The sequence below is a fragment of the Aspergillus japonicus genome, assembly GCF_003184785.1.
Source record: "Aspergillus japonicus CBS 114.51 unplaced genomic scaffold BO86scaffold_17, whole genome shotgun sequence".
Lineage (NCBI taxonomy): Eukaryota > Fungi > Ascomycota > Eurotiomycetes > Eurotiales > Aspergillaceae > Aspergillus > Aspergillus japonicus.
Genome location: NW_020291654.1, coordinates 439,148 through 462,775, shown reverse-complemented (window position 1 = coordinate 462,775; position 23,628 = coordinate 439,148). Strand labels below are relative to the sequence as shown.

Sequence of the window (23,628 nt, the reverse complement as noted above, 5' to 3'; positions counted from 1 at the left end):
CCTCTTGGTCGATAGCGGCATGTAGTCCGAAAACAGAACAGTTCATGTGGGGTAGTTGTAGAAGACGGCTCAAAAGTGATCACTCATAGGCAAAATACATACGAGCAAATCAAATGTCTAAGTAGGAACTTGCAAATAGTCCAGGAGCCGGTTGGCATTCAGATTTGATGTTTGTGATTCCTTCACAACTTATCTACGACCAAGGTACTATACCTAGATTTTTAGAGTCATAAGTACTGACGGGAGGTTTCACAAGCCCATATGTGTCAGATAAATGCCCTCTAAAAGAAAATACACACCCAAGAATACACTGCTTGTGGCACTTTCCCTGACTCGGGTTCGGACGAATGCGATACACGAACAAATGCAATTGGTTCTGTGCCTAGCTAGACTACTACGTAGGTAGAAAAGTGTGCGAGTGGGGCAACCTGCATATCCCCCGCTCCTAAAAAAAAAGAAACTTAAGCTCCTAAAGTGTCTACGCCGTCTCCCTATCTCTATACTCTGGCTCTTTCCTTGACAGATATGGCTCAAATATAGTGAGCTCTTGACAATCATCCGCATATCCACAAAGTCTCTGCTTCTTAACAACTCAGCCCCGTCAGACTTTGGCACGCACTCGAAGTGTTCGCTCTCCTTGTTCCTTGGCCATTGCATCACGCGCGACCATTCAAAAAATGATTCAGTAAGCGCTGGGCTTAACCTAATTGATACTGAAACCTCCTTTACTTCGTGGTCTGCCTTCTTTTAGAAGAGAGGGATCCTTGCACCCGAAGCCAATCTCTTTCGGCCGATACTTCCAAGCTTCGCATTATACACAATGTCTGAGACTCGGTCTTTCACCGTTCGACCGCTCTCAAAACAGACCAGAAACGATCATCGAGATGCCTTTCGCGTATACCTATCATCTTCCTCATTAGCCGCCCTTAAACTTAGGGCTGGTGATGTTTGCGCCCTCTATATCTCTGGAGAAGTTTCCAAATATGCTATAGCCTGGAATGCAGTCGAGAATATCCAGAATACCGTCGTTCAGACCTCTCGGACTCTACAGGATTGCTACGGATATAAGATTGGCGAAAAAGTCACTATCAGCAAAGTTGATGCGCCACTCGAAGAAGCACAGACGGTCTCCATAGTGGATTGCTCAGATGATGACAAGATTACTAAATTTGGCATCATACCTTCCAGCGACATAAACCACTGGGCATGGTCACTTGAATTCCCTTTGGCGAGATGTGATGCAATTGCTATCGGTCTTGTTTTCGAGCTGGAGCTTAAAGGCCAGAGACGCAGTTTTAAAGTGGCTGGCATGTCAGGCCAAAGTCAAAACGGTGATCATACCTTGCTCAAATTCACAGGCACTAGCAAAATCATCATTGGTGAGGACGTGGCACCAGTGAGTCGTAGGGAGGCCTATCTGAAAGTGCATTCAGTTGGCTTGGGTGGGATGCAGCCGCAGATCGATAGTATCAACGAAAGTCTTGCTGATTTCAACTCGGATGCCAGTACTCTGACCATGCCTCCATTCTATGAGCATAGCCGAGGTATATTGCTCTATGGTCCTAAGGGAACCGGCAAGACGGCGCTATTGGGCCAAATCCAAGCGGCAGGGTGGAGAAAAACCTTCAACATTGGCTCCTCTACCTTTGGTAGGAACTCTGGTGACGCTGAATCTAAGCTGCGCAATGCTTTTCAGGAGGCAATGCGTTGTCAACCAAGTGCTATAATCATCGACCAACTGGAGTATATAGCGCCGAGAAGAAACACCGTGGAGACTCAATCATTGACGGCCGCTGTGTGCGAGTGTCTGGACATGGTGAAAGGTGCTCTAGTTTTGGTTGTGGCCGCGACTCGGCACCCGAACGATGTTGATGATGTTTTAAGGACACCCCATCGATTAGCGATTGAGATCGAGCTTCAAGTGCCAACAGCGCAGGCTCGAAGTGAAATCTTACGTGCCATATGCGGAAACCCGTCCCCTACGCTGAGTGACACGCTAATAGATCTCATAGCGGAAAAAACGCATGGTTATGTCGGTGCTGATCTATTTGCATTGCTCCAATTGGTCTGTCGAAAGGCACGGAAACGCCAGTCGACGGAGAAACATATTTGTGCCACTGACAATGGCTCAAATACAGGCCAAATGGCTTTGGATGCAGATACTTCCCTCAAAATCGATGATGATGATGTTCTTTCTGCTCTACAGGAGACGCGACCAACTGCAATGCGGGAGGTCTTTCTGGAAACCCCTAAAGTGAGATGGTCGGACATTGGTGGGCAGCATGAGATCAAAAGACGCCTCCAAAAGGCAGTAGAGAGACCTCTAAAGGTAGATTTTCGTATCTTAATCATGTCTTGACAACGCTGACTCCCCGGAATAGCACCCACAACGAATGAGGAGATTGAATGTGAATAGTAAAAAGGGCATTTTATTATATGGGCCACCGGGTTGCTCCAAGACGCTGACTGTGAAAGCACTGGCTACGGAGGCAGGATTGAACTTTCTGGCAGTCAAAGGTGCTGAAATCCTGAGCATGTATGTTGGAGAGTCAGAAAGAGCATTACGAGAGATTTTTCGGAAGGCACGGTCCGCAAGGCCTAGCATCGTCTTCTTCGATGAAATTGATGCTATAGCCTCGAAACGTGGCAGCTCATCCCAGGGCGGGGTCAATGTTCTTACAACACTATTGAACGAGATGGACGGAATTGAAGAGCTGAGGAATGTGTTGGTCGTCGCGGCTACCAACAAGCCTGAGGTCATTGATCCGGCCTTGATGCGCCCCGGCCGTCTGGATAATATCCTTTATATAGGGCCTCCGGATTTCGAGGCCCGGAAGGAGATCCTGAGCATCTGGTTCAGTAAGTCTGTGGTCCATCCCGAAGTAGAGATAGAAGCTCTAGCTGGGAAAATGGAAGGATACTCCGGAGCGGAGATTGTTAGTATATGCGAGACAGCCGGTGATGCTGCTTTAGATGAGGAAGAGGAGACCGGACAGGAGCAGGACATTCGAATGAAACATTTCGAATATGCACTCCAGCAGGTTCGCAGGCAAATAACAGCCGCCGTTGTGGAGGAGTACGAACGATGGGGCAACGCTACAGCTGATATTTAGAAATATATACGATGCGTCTGGTATTGATTCATAGTAAGACGCTGAAAATGTACATCTACTCCTGGCTTGGGTCAAAAACAAAGGTCACAAGCGAAATAGATCCTGCGTATTTGCATTCCCGAGTTGCGAATCCCTTGTCTAATTACTGGCCGCCGCGGCTCTTATGACATTTGGAGGCGGGAAGCTCCACACCACCCACCCTCTTTGCCAGTACCTCGCCAGACTTCCAGCCAACCTTCTGACTTCAACTTTCCAGATCTAGGCCCGACAACACAGCATGTCTGACAGGCCTCGGGAATACCCTTCGAACCGCTCACCGCGCTACACTTCTCTCAATCGAGACGCTAGATCATCGCGACGATCTGAATCCCCTCGTTCAGAGACAAGGTACAAGAGTGGGACGCGAAGTCCGTCCGTTGATCGCATCTCCGGCCGGCGCAATGGCACTCGATTCACAAGCAGGTCTCGATCTCGAACGCATTCTCGGAGTCGGAGTCGGAGTCAGACTTCCAGGTTATATGGGAGGGAAGGTTACAGCCGGTCGCCCAGTCCCTCACTCGCCTTGCCACGAAGCTCCAAGGTTTGTTGATCACGGACACACGCTTGGCTAGCTACACGTTCTCGCGCTAACTGCATCAAAGATTGTTGTAGAAAAGCTCACCAAAAACGTTACCGAATCACATTTACACGAAATTTTCGGGGGGTTCGGCGAGATACATACTCTCGATTTGCCCATGAACAAAGCTTGTAATTCGACGAGCTCCCGCGGGTCATAATCTATGGATGCTAACTAGTCGCAGTCATGACCAATAGAGGCACTGCCTACATCCTTTACCACGACCCCGCTGATGCAGAGGCCGCCATCGCACACATGCACGAAGCGCAGCTCGACGGTGCTGTTATAAGTGTGTCCATTGTCTTGCCTAGGCAGGCGTTCTCGCGCTCGCCGCCGCCACAAAATCAAGGCAACAGAGGAAGCTTCGGCCGTCAGAGCCAGGGCCTTGGCCGTTCACCCTTAGAAAGTCGTGCTTCCCGCCGTTCGCCGTTCCTGCAAAGGTCAACGCCGCCACGAAGAGCCCGGCGCTCGCGGCCTATGGATAGGCATGATATCTACCGGCCACGCTCTCCTTCGCGCTCTCGATCACCGCGCCGCTCCCGATCATGTTCCTCAAGAACTCCCTCGGCATCACCGAGAGGACGGATGCCACACCCACGAGTGGACACTCCTCGCCGTCGACGTCGCAGTCCCAGCTACAGCAGTTATGAGTACAGCAGTTGCAGTGAGAGAAGTCGGAGCCCGAGTCAGACCAAAGGCCGTTATCGGCATGATCCCACACGGTAGACTCCAAATCAACTTGCCGTCGTCGTTGGAACAATCTACACACCACTTGCACTCATTACTAGATTGTGGATGGTCACCAAGCCGAAATGTCATCAACATACCAAGTGAAGTTTTCAGGCAAAATAAGCAGAAGGGCCAGTCCTACCAGTAATAGCTAAACAAAATAGGACATTATTTCCCAGTCCAACGGCCCGTAGCCCTGTGCATTCAAGTATCTACCGAGAGAGCTATCGAGGTACTTATAATATGACAAATATGTGTGCGGGTCTGTCCAGTCTAGATAAAGGAGCACCAGCCAATATACATAGCTGCCAGGTTTCGCTTATCGGTTGCCTGTATGATTAATTCGTCGACGTGGCCATCGACGGAAAGTGGGACAGATTCCCCCGGTAGGAGACCTCGGAGTTTGTTGCGAACATTTTCTAGTACCCCGGCGGGTGTATCAGGCACACTTGCATGTGTGCGACGCTATAAATTACTGAGCATCAAAAATCTCTTTCTGGGGATTCGGCACGCTTACTTTTTTCCCTATGAAATCTGTGGTCGGATCGTGCAGGAAAGTCTCCAGGACAGTCATGAGTGCATCTTCATTGTGGCGAAGCAATCTTAGACTTATCTCGCAAGTTTTGCGAAATGGACCTGTTTTGAATGCTTGTCAATATCTCAGAGCTCATGCCTTTCAAATTTCCCAACCCACTAACCATTGTAGCCATAGGCGCCAAACGCATCCACCATATTCTGCGTCAAGCGGAAAGGAACTAGCTCAGGTTTGTCGAAGGTCAAGCCCTTGAGAAGGATTAGCTTTTGAAAGAGCATAACTATAGCTGGGAAGTTCCAACGCACCTTGTCAAAAAGGCAATTGAAGTCAACATGTAGTACCCCCCCCGTCCCTTCCTCGAAAAGAATGTTCTCACCATGACGGTCACCTAACCTGTTAAAAGTCTGTTAAATCCAACATCCTGGAACAATGCTAGGAAGCCTGAGAAAACTAGGTGCCATACCCTAAGACATAACCAACCATAGACATAACAGCGCAGGATCGAGTGTAACGTATCCTGGCTGCAAACCATGCTTCCGTTTCAGGGAACATCTCGACAAACCAGTCATAGAGCACCGGAGGAAATCTAGTTGTCTGTTAGCCCAACCAGCCTGTAGCGGGATTTTGTCTTTTGTGTCGTGTACTTAGCAAGAATCTTGGTTGAAAACAAATCGAGTTTCGAAGCCTCTGAGCAGGCTTCATTGAGATTTTGCCTGATCTCGCTGTACTGTATAGTAGAAGCCGGGTTAGCACTCAGCTTTCCGACCCGTGCGCGGTAGGAGACCTGCATTTGGCGAAATTCCTCTCTCTTTCAAAAGCTTGATGACAAGTTCTCTCAACGTGCGGAGGTTATCCACCCACTCAATGAGTCCACACTCCTCGTTCAGTGGCGTCACCGCATACGTTTTGATGTCTGTCGAGCAATACATAAGATCAGAAGAGGGAAGAGTTAAAAGCTGTCCGGGAGTATAATGCCTACACATTCGACGTTTGCTCGATTCGACGTCTCTTTTCAAGAATCTATTGATCATGTTGTTGAACTCCATTAGGCGTTGGTCCTTGCGAAGGTCATCCTTAGGTTTGCATAGAATGCTGTAAATCCTTCCATCGGACCCTCGAATACTGATACGACGTGGCTTTTGAAGTGAATTCAGGATTTGAGCATCGTCGAGGACAGCTATACATGATCAGCAAGCACGTTAAGTTGTGGGCATCGTCGGCTTCGCACCTTCGATTGTGATTGCTTCTCTGGGGAAGGCCCTGAAACTCTTGAGATATTCTGAATCATGACTGGCTGGTAAGATCGGTGTTAACATTGCCTGAAAAGGCACGACAAGTCGACAAGGGGCCACTTTATGATTGAAACCAAGAGTTCTAAGATTTACCCTTGATACTTTCTCTTCGATGCGTGCTATGCATAGTCTCAACATCTCATCTGAGAATTTCTGGCCTTGATTAACCATCGCACGCATGTCAGACACGGATGACTCTGCTTTCGATTTCTTGTTCATGTCCTGCATCTATTAGCCCTCAGGAACTGCTCATTTTTCATGTTGACATACTGTAATTCTCTGGAGACAACTAATACCTCTCGAGGCTCTGTCTCTAGAAGACGACTTGACCACAGCGAGAACTGTCCATAGCCCTTGCTGAGGAAACGAATTCACAGCTTTGGCCACAATCTTTGTCAAGAGGTCGTATACCGTGGTATTCGGATGACAGATACGAGCTAGGACCTGAGGAAGAATTGTGAACAGCTGAATTTGTTAGTATGTTATGCTGCAAACTGAAGTCACTGGACCTACCAACGCAGCTGGGACTCGATGTATGTACTTCTTTAGCTGCAAATGTATGTCTTCGAGGCTTCTCTTTCGCTGCTGTAGGGTATGCTTTTGAAAATCCCTTTTCAGGAATGTCAACAACTGATGTGACTAGACAAGCAAAAGGCCGTTTTTGTCGAAACAACGAAGAAGTAACTAAAGTGACTTACTCATTGTCTCCGCGCTTAGGGTCAAATGGCTGTTCCACAATGGATGCGTGTTCCAACCACAGCGTCAGCACTTTGGGGAGTGATTGAAAAACATATTTATTTCCATGAGCCAATGATCGTAGATAATTGTCGACAACAAGCTTTGAGACTTCGCCACTCAAACTAGAACGTGTAAGATAGAACTGCTTCAGGCCTCTGGGAGCATGATAGGGCAAACGTACTAGATCTGTGCCTCCTTCCCTAGTGGCTTTGCCTTCTCAGAATCCAATATTTTGTTGTAGTGCTTTCCCAGATAATAATGTGCTTTCTCCCACCTACTTATGATTAGCATAAGTCTCTCACAGAGAACTTCGACAAATACCTTGGCTGAAGTTTTATGGCTTCCCTGAACCTCTGAACGATAACATCCGATTGAGTTTGACCGGCACGATCCGTCCATTTTGCCAGGAGCAAGTGGGCCTAGAGAGAGGTGATCCGGGTTAGACGCTTTACATCATTCAATAAAGGTGATATACCCTAGCTGCAAGAATATTCTGGTGTTTTTCACGTAGCAGGGATCCGGAATCGGAATCGCCTGACGTTGAAAATTCATTAGCCATGATTGCACCTTCAAGCGTCTGTATCGCTTTCCGGTGGTGACCGTCTTTCCACAGAAGTCGGGCGTGTTCGATAGTGGCTGTTCGGTCTTTCAAGCGGGCAGCATGAAGCATCGACTGATATGCTTGGTTGGTATAATTGCCTTTCCGGAGAAGACGGGCACTAGCCAGCCAAGCAGCTGCTATTTCGGAATCGGAAAAGTTGCCCCTTCAAGTGTACAGTCAGTCGGCGTATCATAAAACAGGAGAAAAGTCCATACGTCAATTCCATTGTTGCCCTCCGAAGGCCAAGCAGGTATTGCTTGTCGGAGATATATCCTCCTAAGATGTCCAGGCGACGGTCCAAAACAGCACGCACTTCTGACCGTGACCTTTGCTCGATGCAAGACTCGTGTCCTATCTTGACAATGAACTCGATCTCACATAAAGCATGCAACCTGTGTATACTGTCATGGCATGATTGCAAGGAAGTCACCGAATTGGCTGTCAGTGACTTGGCAACATTCAGTCGCAGACCGTTGATTAGCTGCTCAAACCTTGCCCCGTCGTCACGACGAAGTGCGTCGAAAGCGAGTCCAATCCCTATATTGAAATCCGACGTATCCTGCGAGCCAAGTCGTAGATAACTGTGTAGTCGACCCCAGTTCCCGGTAATCCAAGATGCTTCAACTGCGAAGGGAAGAAACTTACTCCTTAGAACAGGACTTGTGAGAACCTCGAATCTGGTGAGAATAGCATCTGTGCAGCACGAGTGAGTCTGGAAAGTTGCAGCAAACAGATGCGAATTGACGGCATACCTTGCTGTCCTGATTCCTTAAGGCAAGTAAGCAGATTCCATTGCGCTACGCCGTTGTCTGGATCTTTCTGGACCTGTAGCTCATACCAGCTCTGTGCAGTAGCCCACCTTCCTGCCTTGCGATGTTCAAGCACTTGCTGATCGATGTTCAGCGCATGAAGACTAGACGAAATTCCTTCAATGCCGTCTGGTTCATCAATCTGGCTGTAGATATCCTGAAGACGCTGGTACAGAGACTCGGTTCCAGAAGGCTGCCGTGTGCCGGACTGACTATTGGATTGACGAATGTACTGCTCCCAATGGAACAGGGCCCGTGAAAATGACTTGCACTCGACTGCTCTCCTTGATATGATCTCTGGGGGTATTGAAATCAACAAGGCTTCCACGGCTTTCACCTGCGATGCGTACGTATCCAGTAGCATTTCGCGAGACGCTTCCTTGTGGGTACGACTAACGTGATGGCTGCGATGCTTGAAGCTATTGAGTTGTTTCTTCTTTCCTTGTAACCATCGCGAAAGATAATCCAGAACCTCAAAGATACTCTGGGGCAGGTGCTGGTCAGTGGTCTGCGAAGTGAGCAATCTAGGGGAAACTGACCTGACTGCATAACAATATGTTCTCGTATGCATCATTGTTCGATTGCGGAAGAGGATAAGACAAGGTATGTACCAGTTCGCATTGCAAATCTTGCTTCTCACTTTCCGTTCCGCCAACTATGCGATTTAGAACCGCAAATGGCAAAAGGAATGACGCTATCGAGATATCTTGCCCCTTAACGATGCGACTGCAGACGCTAAATATGAGTCGTGCATTATCGCCGTTCCCACTTCGTAACAGATCTTGCACAAAGCTTCGAAGCCAGTTGCCATGCGTCAATTCCAAAGAAAAGAGAGGAGATTTGCAATTAGTGTTGATGGCACCAATCGTAACTGTATACTTTGATGTCAGGAATGGAGTCAAGATGTTGCGAACAGCCTCAGGCAGTTGCATCCAGCGTCGATATTTTTCCTCCCCCTGAACATCTCGAGACCGGCTAATCACGGCCGAGTCAAGGTTGCAGAACCTGAGCATATTTTGCATTGCATACGCGAGAAATCCTTGGGCTCTCGTGTTAGATGTCGACAAAAATGCCTCGACGAGAACGTGCTGCAGGAAGAACAAGATGAAGTCAAATGTCTCCTCCATGCTGTCAAAATTCGATAGGACCAGTATATCTTTCTTCTCCTTTACCGTGTCTACTCGATTGGGATCAAGACAGCCGATTAGTCCCAGACACCGAGCCGAGAGAATAGTGATGGATTCCGAGCTCGCATTAAATTTGACACAGCAATCAAGCAAGGCTCGAGTGAGCTGTGAAACAACCGGATCTGGTTGCTCACTAAGCACCGAGGCATGAACAAATTCTTCGTTGCCAGAAAGAAAGGCAACGAGCTCCTTCAAAGTTTGCTCAATGACCACCGCGTTTTCACTTTGGCTGCGACGAATGAAAGCCAAAAATTGACTCCGAACGTCCATCTTTCCTCTAAGCTCGCTGATCTCCACCTCAAGGCTGGCTAGCCTCGGGATCAAAGAAAGAGAGGGCATTGTATGGAAACTATCGCGTACCACATCACTATGGTGGTGTATGATATAACCAACCAAGTCGTGAGCATGACTTTGTGTTTCTTCGGTGAACATGTCCCAGTACTTTATCACTATAGACATTGTCTGATCAATGAGGGGCTCGACCTCTTCCTCCTGAAGTGTGCTAATGAGAACTCTCCACACCATGAATGCATGATTGCACAAATCCTTGATTTCGAGTGCGGATCGTAAGCATGCACATATCTAACTAAAGTCAGCCACATTGCACTAACATGACTCAAGGGAGGTTCAGAGGGCAGACCTGCGGCAAAGCACTACTGACGTGACCTCGAGCGACCTTGATCATCTCTCCAATAGCTGCAAGATTTCTTTTCTTTTCCATGAGTGACTGTCTGACTTGAAAATCGTTTATGGCATGTGCAAATTGTGTGATGATGCCAAGCACATGCTCTTCAATGAAGTGACCGATCAAGTTGCCTCGTTTTTGTGCATTGGCGGATTTCCGTGGGACAAGGGTGGCGAGGAGATGAAGTGCTCGCTGGAACTGTGAAACATTCAGTGACCATGGCCAGCAAGCCTTGAGTGCACACCTACCCTTGCTCCTTTCTTGACGCTCGAGTCCCCCAAGTTCTTGAGAATCTCACATGCGATGAGAATCGGCTCGACCCTCAAGAGTTCGGCTAGGGTACGTCCAGCGAAGGCGGCATCCACTGTGGATAGGGTGGACATTATACTATCTTTCGGGTCTGATGATGATGGCTGGCTCAACAAGAACGCTAGTATAGCGGCGAGATTGTTCTTCTCTGAGCATATATCGAACGGCGTTCTGACTTCTTTGTACGTGGAGCCTACCCTGGCGATGATGTCTCGTTTCTGTGTGAGCACGAGGTAAGGTAAAACATAAACCTCAGTTAATCGTAAGAAGTCATCGACTTTCATCCCTAGGAGATCGCACAGCTGTTCTGCCATGTAAGGGCGAGATTGGAAGCCCTTGACCACGGTCACAGAGATGGTTCTCCAGAATGGTCGAAACAAGCCAGCGGGAGTGAGTGAGAGATTTTGCGCCAGTCTGGAGAGCTGGAAGGAGGTTAGTCCAATGTTGATCTGAAGGGAAATTTTTAAATGAATCACACATACTTCAGTGTATGCGATGGAGCAGACGAATGGATTCGAGTGACCCAGATATTCAACAAGGCGCAGCAAAATGATGTTCATTTCTTCGTCATAGGAAAGCCTTCATGGTTGAAAATATCATTAGCGACATGAGCAAGATGATGAATCAAGGAAGGCTTACATCGCAAGCCGACAAAGTGTCAAGATACAACTTTCATGATAATAAACGTCCTTCTTCTCTGCGATCCCGCGTACCCAATCCAAGATTCTTATGAAGTTGTCGTGCCTAACATCTCGGTCCAGTTTTTTCTGAACAAACGAAGTAATCGAAAGACTAGGAACATCATCAACATCCACCGCTAGGCCACACATTTCCAAGAGTACATACCCAGCCATAATTCGTAGTTCTCTTATAGAGCTCCTCAAAGAGTGTAGATAGAAGTCCCCAAAGACGGAGGTGGCGAGCCGCGTGTATTCACAGTTCGGAGCATGCATGATGACCCTACGTAAAGCAGATATTGCAGCTATTCTCAGAGGCGCACTGCGGGACAGCGTAGGTAATATGGAGGCAAACACGTCACCCAGTAGGTCAGCCCTGAGGCATTGATCGTTCGAGTCGAAACGATCTTTTCTGCTTTCATCGTCGCAAAAGCGACATTGCAATGCATCGTTCGAGGTAGCGCCGTCAATGCGTGCCAAGCTTCTAGCCATAGCGCAAGGTAAAAGCCCTAGGGTGTGTAGAACTTCGCATTTTTTTTCCTCACTAATTTCGCCAAAATACTCACTACAGCCAAGGATTAGGTATCTGTTATACATTTTATTGTAGTGTGACTTACGACACAGCAGGTCCAAGGTCCTTGATGTCGCTGGAGTCTTGATCACAAAGCAACTTGAGTAATTCAGACACAAGCCTGTGCGGCATACTGCGGTTGGTTATAGTTGCATCAGAATGTGAAACACGGCGGCGCTTCACGGAATGACCACTTTCAGTGTTATCAACTGCTGGGTTAGTGGTGCGTGACTCTTGTGACTGAGCAACCCCTGGCACTACGTGCTGTGTGAGAGCGACAGAAGTCTCAAAGACAGTGGTATACTCCGCTTTTGATGGCAAGGCTCTTCTCAGAAGATTCTCAATCGATGCCTACCTATACGATTAGCCTCAAATGCACACATATACAGAGTATTCGAGCCCAGTCACCTGAAGACGCGGCTCTAAAGACCGAAAGAATGCAAGTCTCTCCGTCATTGCCTTCCTCAAAAGAATCGATTTGTCCGTGATGCTAGTGCGACGCACTGTACATCTCAACATGTCAACGACTCTGTTTAAGAGGTGGCTCAATTCTAGTTGAACAACTGGAAAATCCCTTAGGTCGTCTGTGGTCAAAATATCTGCCAATTTTTGGAGAACAATATGGACCAACTCGAAGTCTTGATCTATGCATCTCCCCTCGGTGAAGAGAGTCCCAGCTGCGGCTATCACACGGACACAAATCTGTGTGGTTATATCTTTCGGAGCGGGCAAAGTCTTTTGGAGCCGGGAAATGGCCAGGTCCCACAGGCGCTGATAACCGTTCAGAAGCCATATCTTATCATGCCGACTAAAAGGGGCGTCAGATGAAGTATAAGCGTGTATGTTAGACTTGAACATATCAGCACAGAGTAAGAAGCTCTGGAGCAATGACCCTGAGTTGATGCTCCTATTGAATGAGCCATGCGGAAGACGGAGTTTCACAAGGTCTATACAGAATTGTTGCTTCAAGTTGACTACAGGAGAATTGGTCGCATGCTCATTAGATAACCTTTGAGAATGAAAAGCCTCTAGAGAGCACAGAAGGTCTAGAGGAGGTTAGCCAGACATCCGACACAGATGCGACGCATGAACAAACCCATGGTGCATGATCGTAAGAACGAAGAGATACATAGGAAAGAATGGAAGATTCTGGCATGATTATTGGGCACACTCGTTATGCTCGAGAGGATGCTATTGACTTTTTCTCTAAGTCTGTCTATCTCCCAGATACTTGCCGCTCGCAGCAGTCGGACAAGCAGCCACGAGTACAGGGGAACCTGTTCATCATTTCCCAGAATCTCCGGATCTGCAACCTCAACGAGAACCAAAGGTGCTTTGTCGACAACGGCCTGTATAATATCCAGGCAGTCCCAGAGCTGGTTTGCTAGGGCCTCCCGGTGGCGCCCCTGATCCTCGATACATGGCTCGAGGCCGGCTTTGAGGGCGATGCAAAGAAGCTTTTTTACATCGGCGACGCTGTCATTAGATAGCAGCTGGCTGTATTTGCCTTCAAGGAGTTCATGTCGCAGTTGTGAGAAAGCTTCTTTGGTTAGGATACGCGTCTGGTCACCTTGCGAGGACAGACGCGGAACCAGCTGCGCCGCCAGGGTTGTAGAAACCGTTCCTGCGACGTTCGATCGGCTGGTCTTCGATGTGGAGAATCGAGACGATTTGCGCTCAATTGTTGCCATTGGCGATGCAACCACACATGGTGGATGTGTATTCAAAAATCCTAAGCGATGCGGAAGCTGGGCATCGACAGGTGATGGCGAATCGAACAATCTCTGGAGGATGGGGGGAGAGGGTTATTATTCGGGTTCGATCCGATCATCACATAATCACATTAAGGCGGCGGGCAGAATCATAGATTTCCATACATTTCCAAATTTAAATCCACAAGAACTACCGACTGCCTCGTCTTCGTTGGAGTTTGGAATTGTTTTAGGCACTTGCTGTTTTAAGGCCTGTCATTTCGAGGCCTGATACTCTCTGTTGATGCAAGACCCAAAGCGAAGGATGACGACCGAGTCCTGTTACATGTGCTATACTTCGTACGTACTCATACTCGTAACTATATGGTTACTACCCCGGCCCCGAGGCACTGTACAATAGATTTATTGTACGTGTATACATTGAAGTGGGGCACTGCGCCACTTAGTCCGGATAAAATAACTGATTACATGTTGAGGGTAGGACTATGCTGTAGTTATCTCACAGTAAGTACACTTTGTAGAATGTTGAAAATTGTGGAGATGACTCCGTTGCACCTCAGTCTGAAATTACTTACATAAGAATCAATTGAGACAAGAAGAAATTTACTAATCTCATCACCGTTGCGATCTCTGCAGTTCCATGCAAGTCAAACCAGCAAATTGATACGGCCGTAGTTTCTAGGTGCTAAAAATTTCCTCTCCTTGGGTTCTCCTCCAGTACAATTCCTGTCAACTGCCTCACGATCATTCAACCCGGAAATCATCATGGCAGTGCCTGATCGCATGGACTCACGTCATGCGTACTTTATGAAGCAGGCATTAATAATGGTATCTGTGGATACTGATTTCGCTATAGAAGAATAGAAAACTAATTGTTTTTTATCTAGGGTGAAAAGGCACTTGAGACAGGCGAGACGCCGGTAGGATGCGTCCTGGTTTACAAAAACGAGATCGTCGGTTCAGGGATGAATGACACCAATAAATCCATGAATGTAGGTAACTGCCCAGGCGCGGTAAGCCTAAATAGCGCTGATCATAGTTTTTGGTGTCTTGGAATGTAATCCTACTACAATAATGGTTTCTCTTACATATTTCGCTTGAATTAACCCTACGATACATCTTAGCTAATGAAACACAGGGCACAAGACATGCTGAATTCATCGCCATCGAGCAAATGCTTGAAAACCACCCTAGATCGCTTCTTCGTTCGACAGACCTATATGTGACTGTTGAGCCGTGTGTTATGTGTGCTTCTGCTTTGAGGCAATATCAGATACGTACCGTTTATTTCGGCTGCGGGAACGACAGATTCGGAGGGACCGGCAGCATCCTCTCGCTGCATTCCGAGTTCGTTTTCACCCCCCGTGATAGTTTCTTGCCACTAATAGATCGCTTATCAGCCTCTCGATAGACCCACCATATGTGGTACATGGGGGGCTATTTCGAGAAGAAGCTATAATGCTACTTCGGCGCTTCTACATACAAGAGAATGAAAATGGTATGCACGAGTCCGGTCATTATCAGTCATTTGTCTCGCTGATTGCAGCTCAGCTCCCAAGCCTCGGCCTAAGAAACACCGTGAGCTCAAGACGAGCTTTGAAACTAGCATACCGGGCAGTCAAGCTTCGAGCCCAACTATCTGAAGTATGGAATACCAACTCATAAAATGCCTTCGTATCCTGCAGCCAATTGTCTGGATTTACCCAATATAAAGGCAAGCTGTTGAAGAGGGTTTCACATTGCGCTAGAATATAAATACGTATACAACTGGTTTCGCGGAAACAGAAGAAACAAGGGCATATCTAATGTTTGTCACTATTCATTCCGCCAGATACTCAGAGTGAGCGATACGGCTATTTCAGGCGTTCCGCTTCGAGCTCCCGTTCCGCTTGTTGATAATATTTCGCAGTGTCGACGCCATGCTTTCAAAGGATTAGCATCCGAGTTTCGAAATGCCTGGTCTCCGCCAATTCACCAGGCTTGCATGGATATCTGATGTACTTACTTGATCGTGGTTGACGATATTGACCCATGGGATGACATGGCTGAAAAGCTGAGAATAACGCGAGTTTCTAGCAGCAACTCCCTGCAAGTATGGAGAAACCTGAGAGGTTCCGTAAAGGGGTTCCCCTTTTTTGACCTTGTCTACCATTTCTCTCATATCCATTTCGACTTCCCGTGAGTTTTCTGTGAAACCATAGAAGCGATCTACAACGGCAGATTAGCATCCGTAATGGTACTTTTCCCCGGCTGCGGTATGGGACTCACTGCAAGATCGTTGGTAGAAGATATGTAGACCTCCAACGAGACCAATTGCTGTTGCTAGTCGCATGACAGGAGCGAAGCCGCCTCTGCCGACATGCGACGGGCTCACCCTCTCCATGATCCAGAAAGCAAGTGGAGAAGCAGCAGCCAGTCCACCTGCTACAGCATAATCAGAGGGTCGTGCATAACCGACGACTCGTCTCAAATGCCTGAGTTCTAGTGTGAGATTCTGCGATTATCAATGATTGAAGCGGGTCCATACGGGTCGGAGTCAATTAGCTATGGAGAATCAATTAGTACTAGTCGTCCATTGGATTGATTTGCAGAGATATCTTAGAGCCATACCGGATAGTCGGTGTTGGCCCGCTTTGGGGGGACAAGCGTTGCCTTGTGATCGGTAGCCATGATCGTTTGGCGTGGCCAGAAGAGGGTGGGTAATAATCGTGCTTTGGGGATTGGGCTTCTGCCGCAATGAAGTTGGAACTCGAAGGGAGTCTTGCCAAGCAAGCCCACCGCCTTACCTGCTGGAGTCTAGCGGTTCGCATATGACTTAGTCATCACAAAATATACTTCAGTGGACTACATGGAATACCGCACTTAATGTGCCAGTGATAGTGTATTAATGGAGTACGGGATATTTCGTACTAGGTTAACATTGGAAGACGCCCTGAGTCTACAATAATACTGCGACCTCCCGATATAACAAATAGTGTCAAAGCGTAATCTTAGTATACAATGGATTCCTATAATACTATGGTTAGTTTACTATACAAATCTCGCTTGATCGCCTTATCACAAATTTCGGTCCAACACCTTTTCTCCAAAATCCTCAAATTTCGCTATGTCGAAGGCCTAAAAATTGCCCATATAGGAAATAAATGGGTCAAAAAAGAGGGACTGCTTAGTCGTTAAGAGCAGAGAATATTACACGGATCCTTATTTATACCTAATCGATATCACAAAAAACTCTATATAACAAATTTGTACATGCGCCTCTATTGTTTTGTTATATCGGAAGGTCAAAGTAATGGTTATTAACACCAGCTGAGATTCTAAAGCTCCCGGAACCAAGCCCCTGCAAGTAAGTAGTATAGCTTTCTTGGTCCCTATTCTTTATACTATGATATGCAAGTTTGATCAAAGAGAGTATGATAGTATTGGTATATACTCTAAAGGCCCTAATAGCCAGAATAAAACAAAAAAAAATCAAAGTAAGAACTCTAATTACAATGTTTTCAGCTATAAAAAGTCCTAATAATCCCTAATATAAGTTCCATTTCAACAACCACAGTACTGCTAGCTTCGATAATTACTGTTAATACTGGCTGTAATTCCAATACTACTGGTACTAAGCCCACTACAATTGAAGATAGTGGAGGCGTAAAATTTGTATCTATGATACTAATTGATACACATACATAACAAAATGTTTAACATCATTATAGATCCCAATAATTCTAGTAGAAAGAATTAAAAATCTCTTAACAAAGAATCCTGACAGTAGTACTAATCGTCAAATGCCCAATAGTCCCTGGTATAAGACTATCATCACAGGGCTTGTATTTCAAATACAGTGCCGGTAGCCATAGAATTTTAGCCGGTTTGCATTCATTTATCAGTGTATAATGAGTAAATCGCCCAGAAACTTGTCTCATTGGTCATACGCGTCCCGAGCTTGCAAACCGCGTCGCCGCCCACTGCAAGCACTGTACATACACGCTTATACTAGCAGGCAAACGGTAACTTACTCCATATTTCGATGAACATAATCTACCTAGTCCTGCCCACCTACACTTCGTCGCTTTTTTTTTTTGGCTTGCCACTCCAAAAACTGAGTGTGTTGTTTTTATCCCCGTCATCTCCAGAGTTGAGGACCGCCTGGAATATGGAAACTTCAACGGAACCACTTGATGCACTAACAAGCCATGACAATTCTCTGTTTGACTATGACGCCGGCCTTGATGCTGCATGGCAACAGCCTCAAACGAACATCACTGTAGGGTCTAAGAACGAGGACCCAACAGAGCCTATTCTAGGGGTGGACGATAAGGTCCAGGTTAGCAAGCACCGCCGATTTGTTGCGAAATTAGATGAGAGCAGGTAAGGCCGATGATCACACTTCATTAGAACCCGAGTTGCTTAATTATCCATCGCCTAGGTTGCTTTCGCACTCGGGGATACCAAAGCTACGCCGCACGTCCAGGCAGAGGCTGAGACTGAAGGGCAAAGGGCACGAGGTCTATGACCACCAACATTGAGATCACTTTTCTCCGACTGCTAATCTCATGGAACAGTTTTCTGACGTCGCCCGGCTTTTGAACTTTTACCAGTTATGGCTCGATGATTTATATCCTCGTGCCAAATTCGCTGATGGTCTGGCCATGATCGAGAAACTTGGGCACTCTAAGCGCTTGCAGACGATGAGAAGGGAGTGGATTGATGAAGAGAAGCCGAAAGCGCTGGCGGCTGAAACAAACCAGCAAGTTCTCGATGATTTCGGTGCAGACATGGACCCTGCTACTACGGCAGAGGCATCTGACACAGCATTGGGCGGAACGATTTCTAACTCGGAACGCGGGGACATAATGTTCGACCTGGCACAGCTACATGCGCCAACTCGAGAGTCAAACAAACAGATACCTGAAAGTCGCGTAGTGGATGATACTCCTGAAGATGATGAGTTGGATGTCCTTCTACGAGAATTTGAAGATGGAAACCATGGCGCCTAGGTCTTTGTTCTGCCTGTCAATTGCCATCCGAAGCCGGACTATTAGATATTACTGAGATTTGAGACGCACAGGCGTTATTCCGAACCAAGGACACGTATATAATACGGATGGTGGTGCTTTTGAGCCTAAATCCCGCCAAGAAAGGGGAGAGTCGATTTACATGCCGTGCGTAAAGATCTCGAGTATTGAACGTAGCCGTTTAAGAGAAGAGAGCTAGAAAATTGCAAATGTACAGAGTCAGGCTAAGATCAGCACTGTCGGGCTCGAACCAGCTACAGCTCTTGTGGAAGGCTCTGCCCATTCGAAGCCGATCATAACATCACAGGTTCGGTGAATACGGAGAATTGGCCCCCCGCACCCGCCCAGTTCAGTCTCTTTCCCCGGATAGCAGTGTTCTCGACAACAGTTGCTACCTCAATGTCATCCTGTGTCCCTTGGCCGGTTTGATAAGTAGCGGAAAACCCCCACGACCAAGGATGGCCATTGCTATCGATTGCTATTGAGTGATCTGAACCCGCCGCCACGACATTGGCCTTAATCCCAGGCACAGGAGTCGGTACTATGAGGATGCGAGGGCGCCCGCGCTCATCCTTCATAACCGCTTCATCTAAGAGTGTGTCAATCCTCAGTCCCGTTTGGTAGCCATCCAATCGTCCCCAAACGAGGCACTGGCCGCTCCTAGTGACGGCGAGTGAATGGTGAGAGCCACCACAAAGTTGAGTGACACCTTGGTTTGACAGCGAATCAACAATGGTAGGGTGGACAATAGCAGCATCGTCGTCACCCGCACCGGCTCTGATACCGGTTTCTCCAAAACTGTTCAGGCCCCAAGCGTAGACTTTGCCGGATTGGTGGACGGCGAAGGAGTGGAAAGCGCCACAAGCAATGCGCACGATATTCTTTGGTAGACCAAACTCGCGCGGCTGAAGCCCATTTAGCCTATTCCGCTCAATGATACGGCGGCCTAGCTGGTTCTGCTGGCCAGAACCCCATGAGAATACGGCGCCCTTCTCGTTTAGAGCGAGAACGTGATTATCACCACAGACCACGTGCCTGATCTTTTTCAACGAGGGGATATGCGTGGGAGTAGCTTGGACCTTGTTATTAGGGTCAAAGCCTAGAATCCCGTCGTTGCTCTTGATATGGTCAGCTTAATCTACGCAGCTGGCGCGTGAGCTAACATACCCTGAAAGTTCCCCAACCATAGACCTGACCTTCATCTGTAAGAGCAAAACTGGAGCTGTCGCCAGCAGCGACTTCCACAAAAGTAGTACCCTCTGGGAAAGCGTCAGAAGGGATAGCAGTAGGAGTCGACTCGTGCGGGTTGAGGCCAGTGTCATCGTCAGAGTCTGAATCCGAGTCGTCGCTTTTAGTCTCGTTCACATCCTTGTGACCACCCTCCCAGGTGGTATCCCTCCCAAGCGCCCCCTGATCATTGACACCCCATGTGAGGATTTTATTGTCGTGCGTAAGTGCCACGCAATGCATGCCACCAACTGCGAGTTGTACAACGCCGACCCGGTCTGCTGGCAAATGCGGATTGAGACGAGGCCTCTTTACATCGATGGCGGCTTTTCCCGCTCCAAGACCGAGTTCACCAGAGCTGCCTTCGCCACAAACATAGACATTTAGACGGGTGGTGGGAGCACTGTTGATGATGATCTTTGATTTTGGCTTCGGCACCCGAGGTCGGGCTACACGAGCCTTTTTCGGTTCGCGGGTCGGCTTCTCTTCGTCGATATCAGCTTTTCGCTTTCCAGCCTTCGCGGATACAGCTCTGGTCGTTCCTTGGCTAGAACGTCCACTAGATTTGCTAACCTTGGCTTCCCTTGGAGCCTTGGTATTGAAAATGGCTGCGTCATTAGTGTTGGTAGAGTGGTTTGCGGTATTTGGAGCTGTGCTCATTGCTGTTCGTTTCGCCTTGATGGCCGTCGTAGCAGCCGCAGTAGTCGCTGCCTTCATCTTCTTGCCTTTGCCAGCAGACTTAGATGCACCTTTCTTTGGGGGCATTATTGAGAAAACGCAGACCAACCCGCCACGAGTTGGTTTTAAACCCAGTATAGAAAAGGCTATACAAAAGAGAGGGGGGGGGGGGGAGATGTTTATACCGAGTAGTACAGAGAGACAGATGAAAACAATTAGATCAAATGAAAGGAGACTGGCGTGCTATTCAGTATCTAAGGAGGATATCACAGACAACACCAGTTCAGTTGAAATGGTTTTCTGTGGGGGAGCTGGGAGCGGGTTTAGGTACTGGGGTATGCCACCCGTGACTGTTGTTATTTTTGCTGTTTTTAGCTGAAGGGAACAACAGCCTATTGTAGTTACTGGTACACTAATAAAATAAGAACAACAACAACAACAACAACAACAACCTAAGTTGTACTAGTCTACGTAGCAAGTATGGTACTCAAGGCACTGTATATAAGCAACATATAATTGGCAAGCAAACCAAGAAAGTCTGAAAGAGCAAGTTAACCATACTTTTCTTGTTTCCATAGTCTCCCATCCACAAAGCATGTCAGCAATATGCAAATGTTGGGTAAGTGAATTACAAAGTTGTTCCAACAAGCTCTGGCACTTCATTGTTTGCAAGAATTGACAGTACTGACAGTACTGACAGTAGTGTCTTTGTTTACACTCCTTTTTCTAACCATGTGACAAATATGTCCCTTTTTGTTATCATAAGGGCTCAAATATAACTAGCGTGGCTTCTACTTAGACATCTGTATATGGCTCCTACCTCTAATGTGCTTGCGAGACGTTACTAATAGCTATCAAATCATGATTATAAGCTCAAGACTTGGACTTAAGGTGATTTCTTCCATTCATGAATATTAACATTGACTTTATGTGCACCGTGCAAAGGGATGTAGTACCATGTCAACAAGGAAGGGCCAGTGAGTGGCAAATGAATGGAGCATAGAGGGAAATAAAGATACAAAGAGCAGAGGAAACACAGTCTTCTCATTCCTGAATGTGGGAATTGAGGGAAACCTCCGAGCGGATTCTGCCACACATGATAACATTTTGACCCAATGGCGTCCATCTCACATCCTTGGGATTTAAGGCCGCATTCGGCTTTCCTTCTCCATCGCGCTTAGAGTCTGGACTCACACTCACTCCACTAGAGCCAAGATAAGTGGGGGCGACAGTCACAACTATGGAATCAATAAAATCGGCATATTCAGGATTTAACAGCTCACTCAAGACAGTTCCTCCGCCCTCAATCATGACGCTCTTGATACCCTCGGATGCCAAAGCGCGCAGAATGGCTTCCCAGCGCAGGCGCCAATCCTGATTGTATTCCATGATTCGAAGAAAGTCGCCCCCATAGCCTTTGAGCATCACTAGTTTCTGGGGGTGGATGCGGGCCCCCGGCGATACCACAACCCATGGCGCTTTGCCTTTACCATCCACTGCAGTCCTAAGCATGCGGCACTCAGGATGAATGAGCCATCTACCGGTGGGATCAATCACCACGGGTCGCGGTTGCCACATTCTCCCCAGGCCGCCGTAGCCTCCCGCCCCTTCCAATCTACAGTTCAAGCCCGGGTTGTCAGCAAGGACCGTCCCAACTCCAATCAAGATAGCATCGTGACGAGATCGCAGATAGTGCGTCATAAGCTTAGCTTCGGGCCCCGAGAGCACTGTCTGCATGCCTGGAAGAAGTGAGATTTTAGAGTCCATGGAAGATGCGTAAGATAGGGTGACATGAGGAAACGGGCGCCGCTCATCGTGCTTCGGGAGATATGGTTCAAGGAACTCCAAGGAAAACTGAGGAAATGAAAGAGTGTCTGGTGGTAACGATGACTTCGGGGTCGTACTCGATGGAACCGGACTGCCGCCGTTGCTTTCACTTCCCCCTTTTCTCACGATTCCATGACCTTTTTGGTATTCATAACCATCATGCGGTACGAGTTTCACCTCAGGGTTCTGGATTCTCCACTTTGCTGAAACATTGCGGACATCTGTCACCGTAAGGAATTTGCCACCTGCCTCCTCGAGCTTCGCAGGTGCTTCTTGGAATTTGGTATAGATGGAAGATGGTAGATATCCCTTCACTGCTTCCCTGCGTGCAAACTCCATGAGCCCCGAATTTCGCTTCACCTTGTCGATATAATCGAGGTCATGCGAATGCACACGGCTACTTCCCGGAGTCCTCGCAATGGTCACAGTTGAATAAGCCCCTTCGAACTTCACCACTTTAATCTGAAAATTGCAAATGCCACCCTCTCGCACCCTTTTCTTCCGAGGCCGTTTTCCTTCGGGCAGAGGCCGTGTTTCTGATGTACGATGAGTTGGACGTCGCAACCGACACATATAATAGTCCGTAGTACAGTGCCCCTCTTTGCTGGAATTAGACCTTTGTTTTACCCACACGTTATCAATGAACGGCCAGTAAGTCTCAAACTCCTCAAGACTTATCTCTATAGGATCCTTGCACTCGAACATTACTCGTCGAATTCTGGAAATGTTGGGGGGGTTGTTGATAAGACAGTCACATTTGGGCAAGCCCGAATTTTGCGACGTGGGTGTGTCGCCAGAATTGGTGCTCATCTCTCTTGACGGGAAAATCGTGCTGTTCTGCAAGGCCGGGGCGTCGGAGCTCGAAGCGGTCCCGTTTTTTCTAGCACCAACAGCTCCAGATGCAGCTTGACTTCCAGTAGTCAGACTATCTGACACGTTGCCGAGTTCCTGACCACTTTGGTCTTCCTCTTCACAGGATGTCACCATATTCGTGATTGAGGCCCTTTCCCCTTGATTATCCGCTCGAGCCAAAACTTCATCATTCAACGGTTCATCCTCGGGGCTGGATAGCGTAGACTTCGTAGTCGTGTCAGATGCGTCATCATGGTCATGTCCCATGTCGGGCACTGCACCCTCGTCTTAAAGGTTTCGTGAAGAAGGGTGTATGCACAGGGCAATGTTCTTAGGTTGCGGGATGCAGCATATATCCATGATGGGATTGCGAATGCTTAGTGTTGTGTGGAAGATGAAGGCTGATGCGACATTCTGCCAGACTTCTCTCTGGTGTTCATTCACTTTCGAGGTATCTA

The 23,628-nt window shown here is 47.7% G+C and overlaps 8 protein-coding genes across 8 annotated transcripts; 4 read left to right on the top strand and 4 right to left on the bottom strand.

The window, feature by feature from the left end:
* Positions 1-454: 454 nt before the first annotated feature.
* On the top strand, positions 455-3,133 carry BO86DRAFT_336880 (putative AAA family ATPase). The gene is made up of 2 exons (XM_025668928.1): positions 455-2,329; positions 2,382-3,133. Exons 1-2 carry the CDS (start codon positions 821-823, stop codon positions 3,111-3,113), a joined length of 2,241 nt encoding a protein of 746 aa, XP_025528861.1. The 5' UTR covers positions 455-820; the 3' UTR covers positions 3,114-3,133.
* Positions 3,134-3,754: 621 nt separating this feature from the next.
* On the top strand, positions 3,755-4,919 carry BO86DRAFT_388472 (uncharacterized protein). Its single transcript, XM_025671859.1, has one exon. It carries the CDS (start codon positions 3,916-3,918, stop codon positions 4,453-4,455), a length of 540 nt encoding a protein of 179 aa, XP_025528860.1. The 5' UTR covers positions 3,755-3,915; the 3' UTR covers positions 4,456-4,919.
* atrA (protein kinase MEC1) lies at positions 4,640-13,851 on the bottom strand. Its single transcript, XM_025674389.1, has 27 exons — positions 13,740-13,851; positions 12,959-13,646; positions 12,271-12,908; positions 11,909-12,213; positions 11,461-11,856; positions 11,254-11,406; positions 11,097-11,193; positions 10,554-11,036; positions 10,261-10,503; positions 8,973-10,202; positions 8,377-8,917; positions 7,840-8,317; positions 7,499-7,787; positions 7,345-7,442; positions 7,205-7,297; positions 6,984-7,145; positions 6,799-6,895; positions 6,556-6,750; positions 6,222-6,507; positions 5,973-6,170; positions 5,782-5,906; positions 5,638-5,720; positions 5,457-5,579; positions 5,299-5,386; positions 5,157-5,241; positions 4,976-5,094; positions 4,640-4,923 (listed from the first exon to the last, which is right to left on the bottom strand). Exons 2-27 carry the CDS (start codon positions 13,551-13,553, stop codon positions 4,732-4,734), a joined length of 7,392 nt encoding a protein of 2,463 aa, XP_025528859.1. The 5' UTR covers positions 13,554-13,646; positions 13,740-13,851; the 3' UTR covers positions 4,640-4,731.
* A 293-nt stretch (positions 13,852-14,144) lies between these two features.
* On the top strand, positions 14,145-15,385 carry BO86DRAFT_388469 (nucleoside deaminase). The gene is made up of 5 exons (XM_025671858.1): positions 14,145-14,402; positions 14,462-14,566; positions 14,713-14,921; positions 14,975-15,072; positions 15,126-15,385. The coding sequence occupies exons 1-5, from the start codon at positions 14,340-14,342 to the stop codon at positions 15,215-15,217; spliced, it is 567 nt and encodes a 188-aa protein (XP_025528858.1). The 5' UTR covers positions 14,145-14,339; the 3' UTR covers positions 15,218-15,385.
* On the bottom strand, positions 15,295-16,308 carry BO86DRAFT_388467 (putative NADH-ubiquinone oxidoreductase 21 kDa subunit). Its single transcript, XM_025671857.1, has 5 exons — positions 16,185-16,308; positions 16,102-16,118; positions 15,843-16,048; positions 15,580-15,782; positions 15,295-15,496 (listed from the first exon to the last, which is right to left on the bottom strand). Exons 1-5 carry the CDS (start codon positions 16,242-16,244, stop codon positions 15,428-15,430), a joined length of 555 nt encoding a protein of 184 aa, XP_025528857.1. The 5' UTR covers positions 16,245-16,308; the 3' UTR covers positions 15,295-15,427.
* A 1,214-nt stretch (positions 16,309-17,522) lies between these two features.
* Positions 17,523-18,715, top strand: BO86DRAFT_388466 (Chromosome segregation in meiosis protein 3). Its single transcript, XM_025671856.1, has 3 exons — positions 17,523-17,939; positions 17,998-18,076; positions 18,134-18,715. Exons 1-3 carry the CDS (start codon positions 17,725-17,727, stop codon positions 18,566-18,568), a joined length of 729 nt encoding a protein of 242 aa, XP_025528856.1. The 5' UTR covers positions 17,523-17,724; the 3' UTR covers positions 18,569-18,715.
* Positions 18,716-18,732: 17 nt separating this feature from the next.
* BO86DRAFT_336868 (RCC1 domain-containing protein) lies at positions 18,733-20,664 on the bottom strand. Its single transcript, XM_025668927.1, has 2 exons — positions 19,754-20,664; positions 18,733-19,704 (listed from the first exon to the last, which is right to left on the bottom strand). The coding sequence occupies exons 1-2, from the start codon at positions 20,576-20,578 to the stop codon at positions 18,880-18,882; spliced, it is 1,650 nt and encodes a 549-aa protein (XP_025528855.1). The 5' UTR covers positions 20,579-20,664; the 3' UTR covers positions 18,733-18,879.
* An 871-nt stretch (positions 20,665-21,535) lies between these two features.
* Positions 21,536-23,128, bottom strand: BO86DRAFT_310700 (RibD family protein; the record flags this gene model as incomplete). Its single annotated transcript, XM_025667879.1, has 1 exon — positions 21,536-23,128. One exon carries the CDS (start codon positions 23,126-23,128, stop codon positions 21,536-21,538), a length of 1,593 nt encoding a protein of 530 aa, XP_025528854.1.
* Positions 23,129-23,628: the final 500 nt, after the last annotated feature.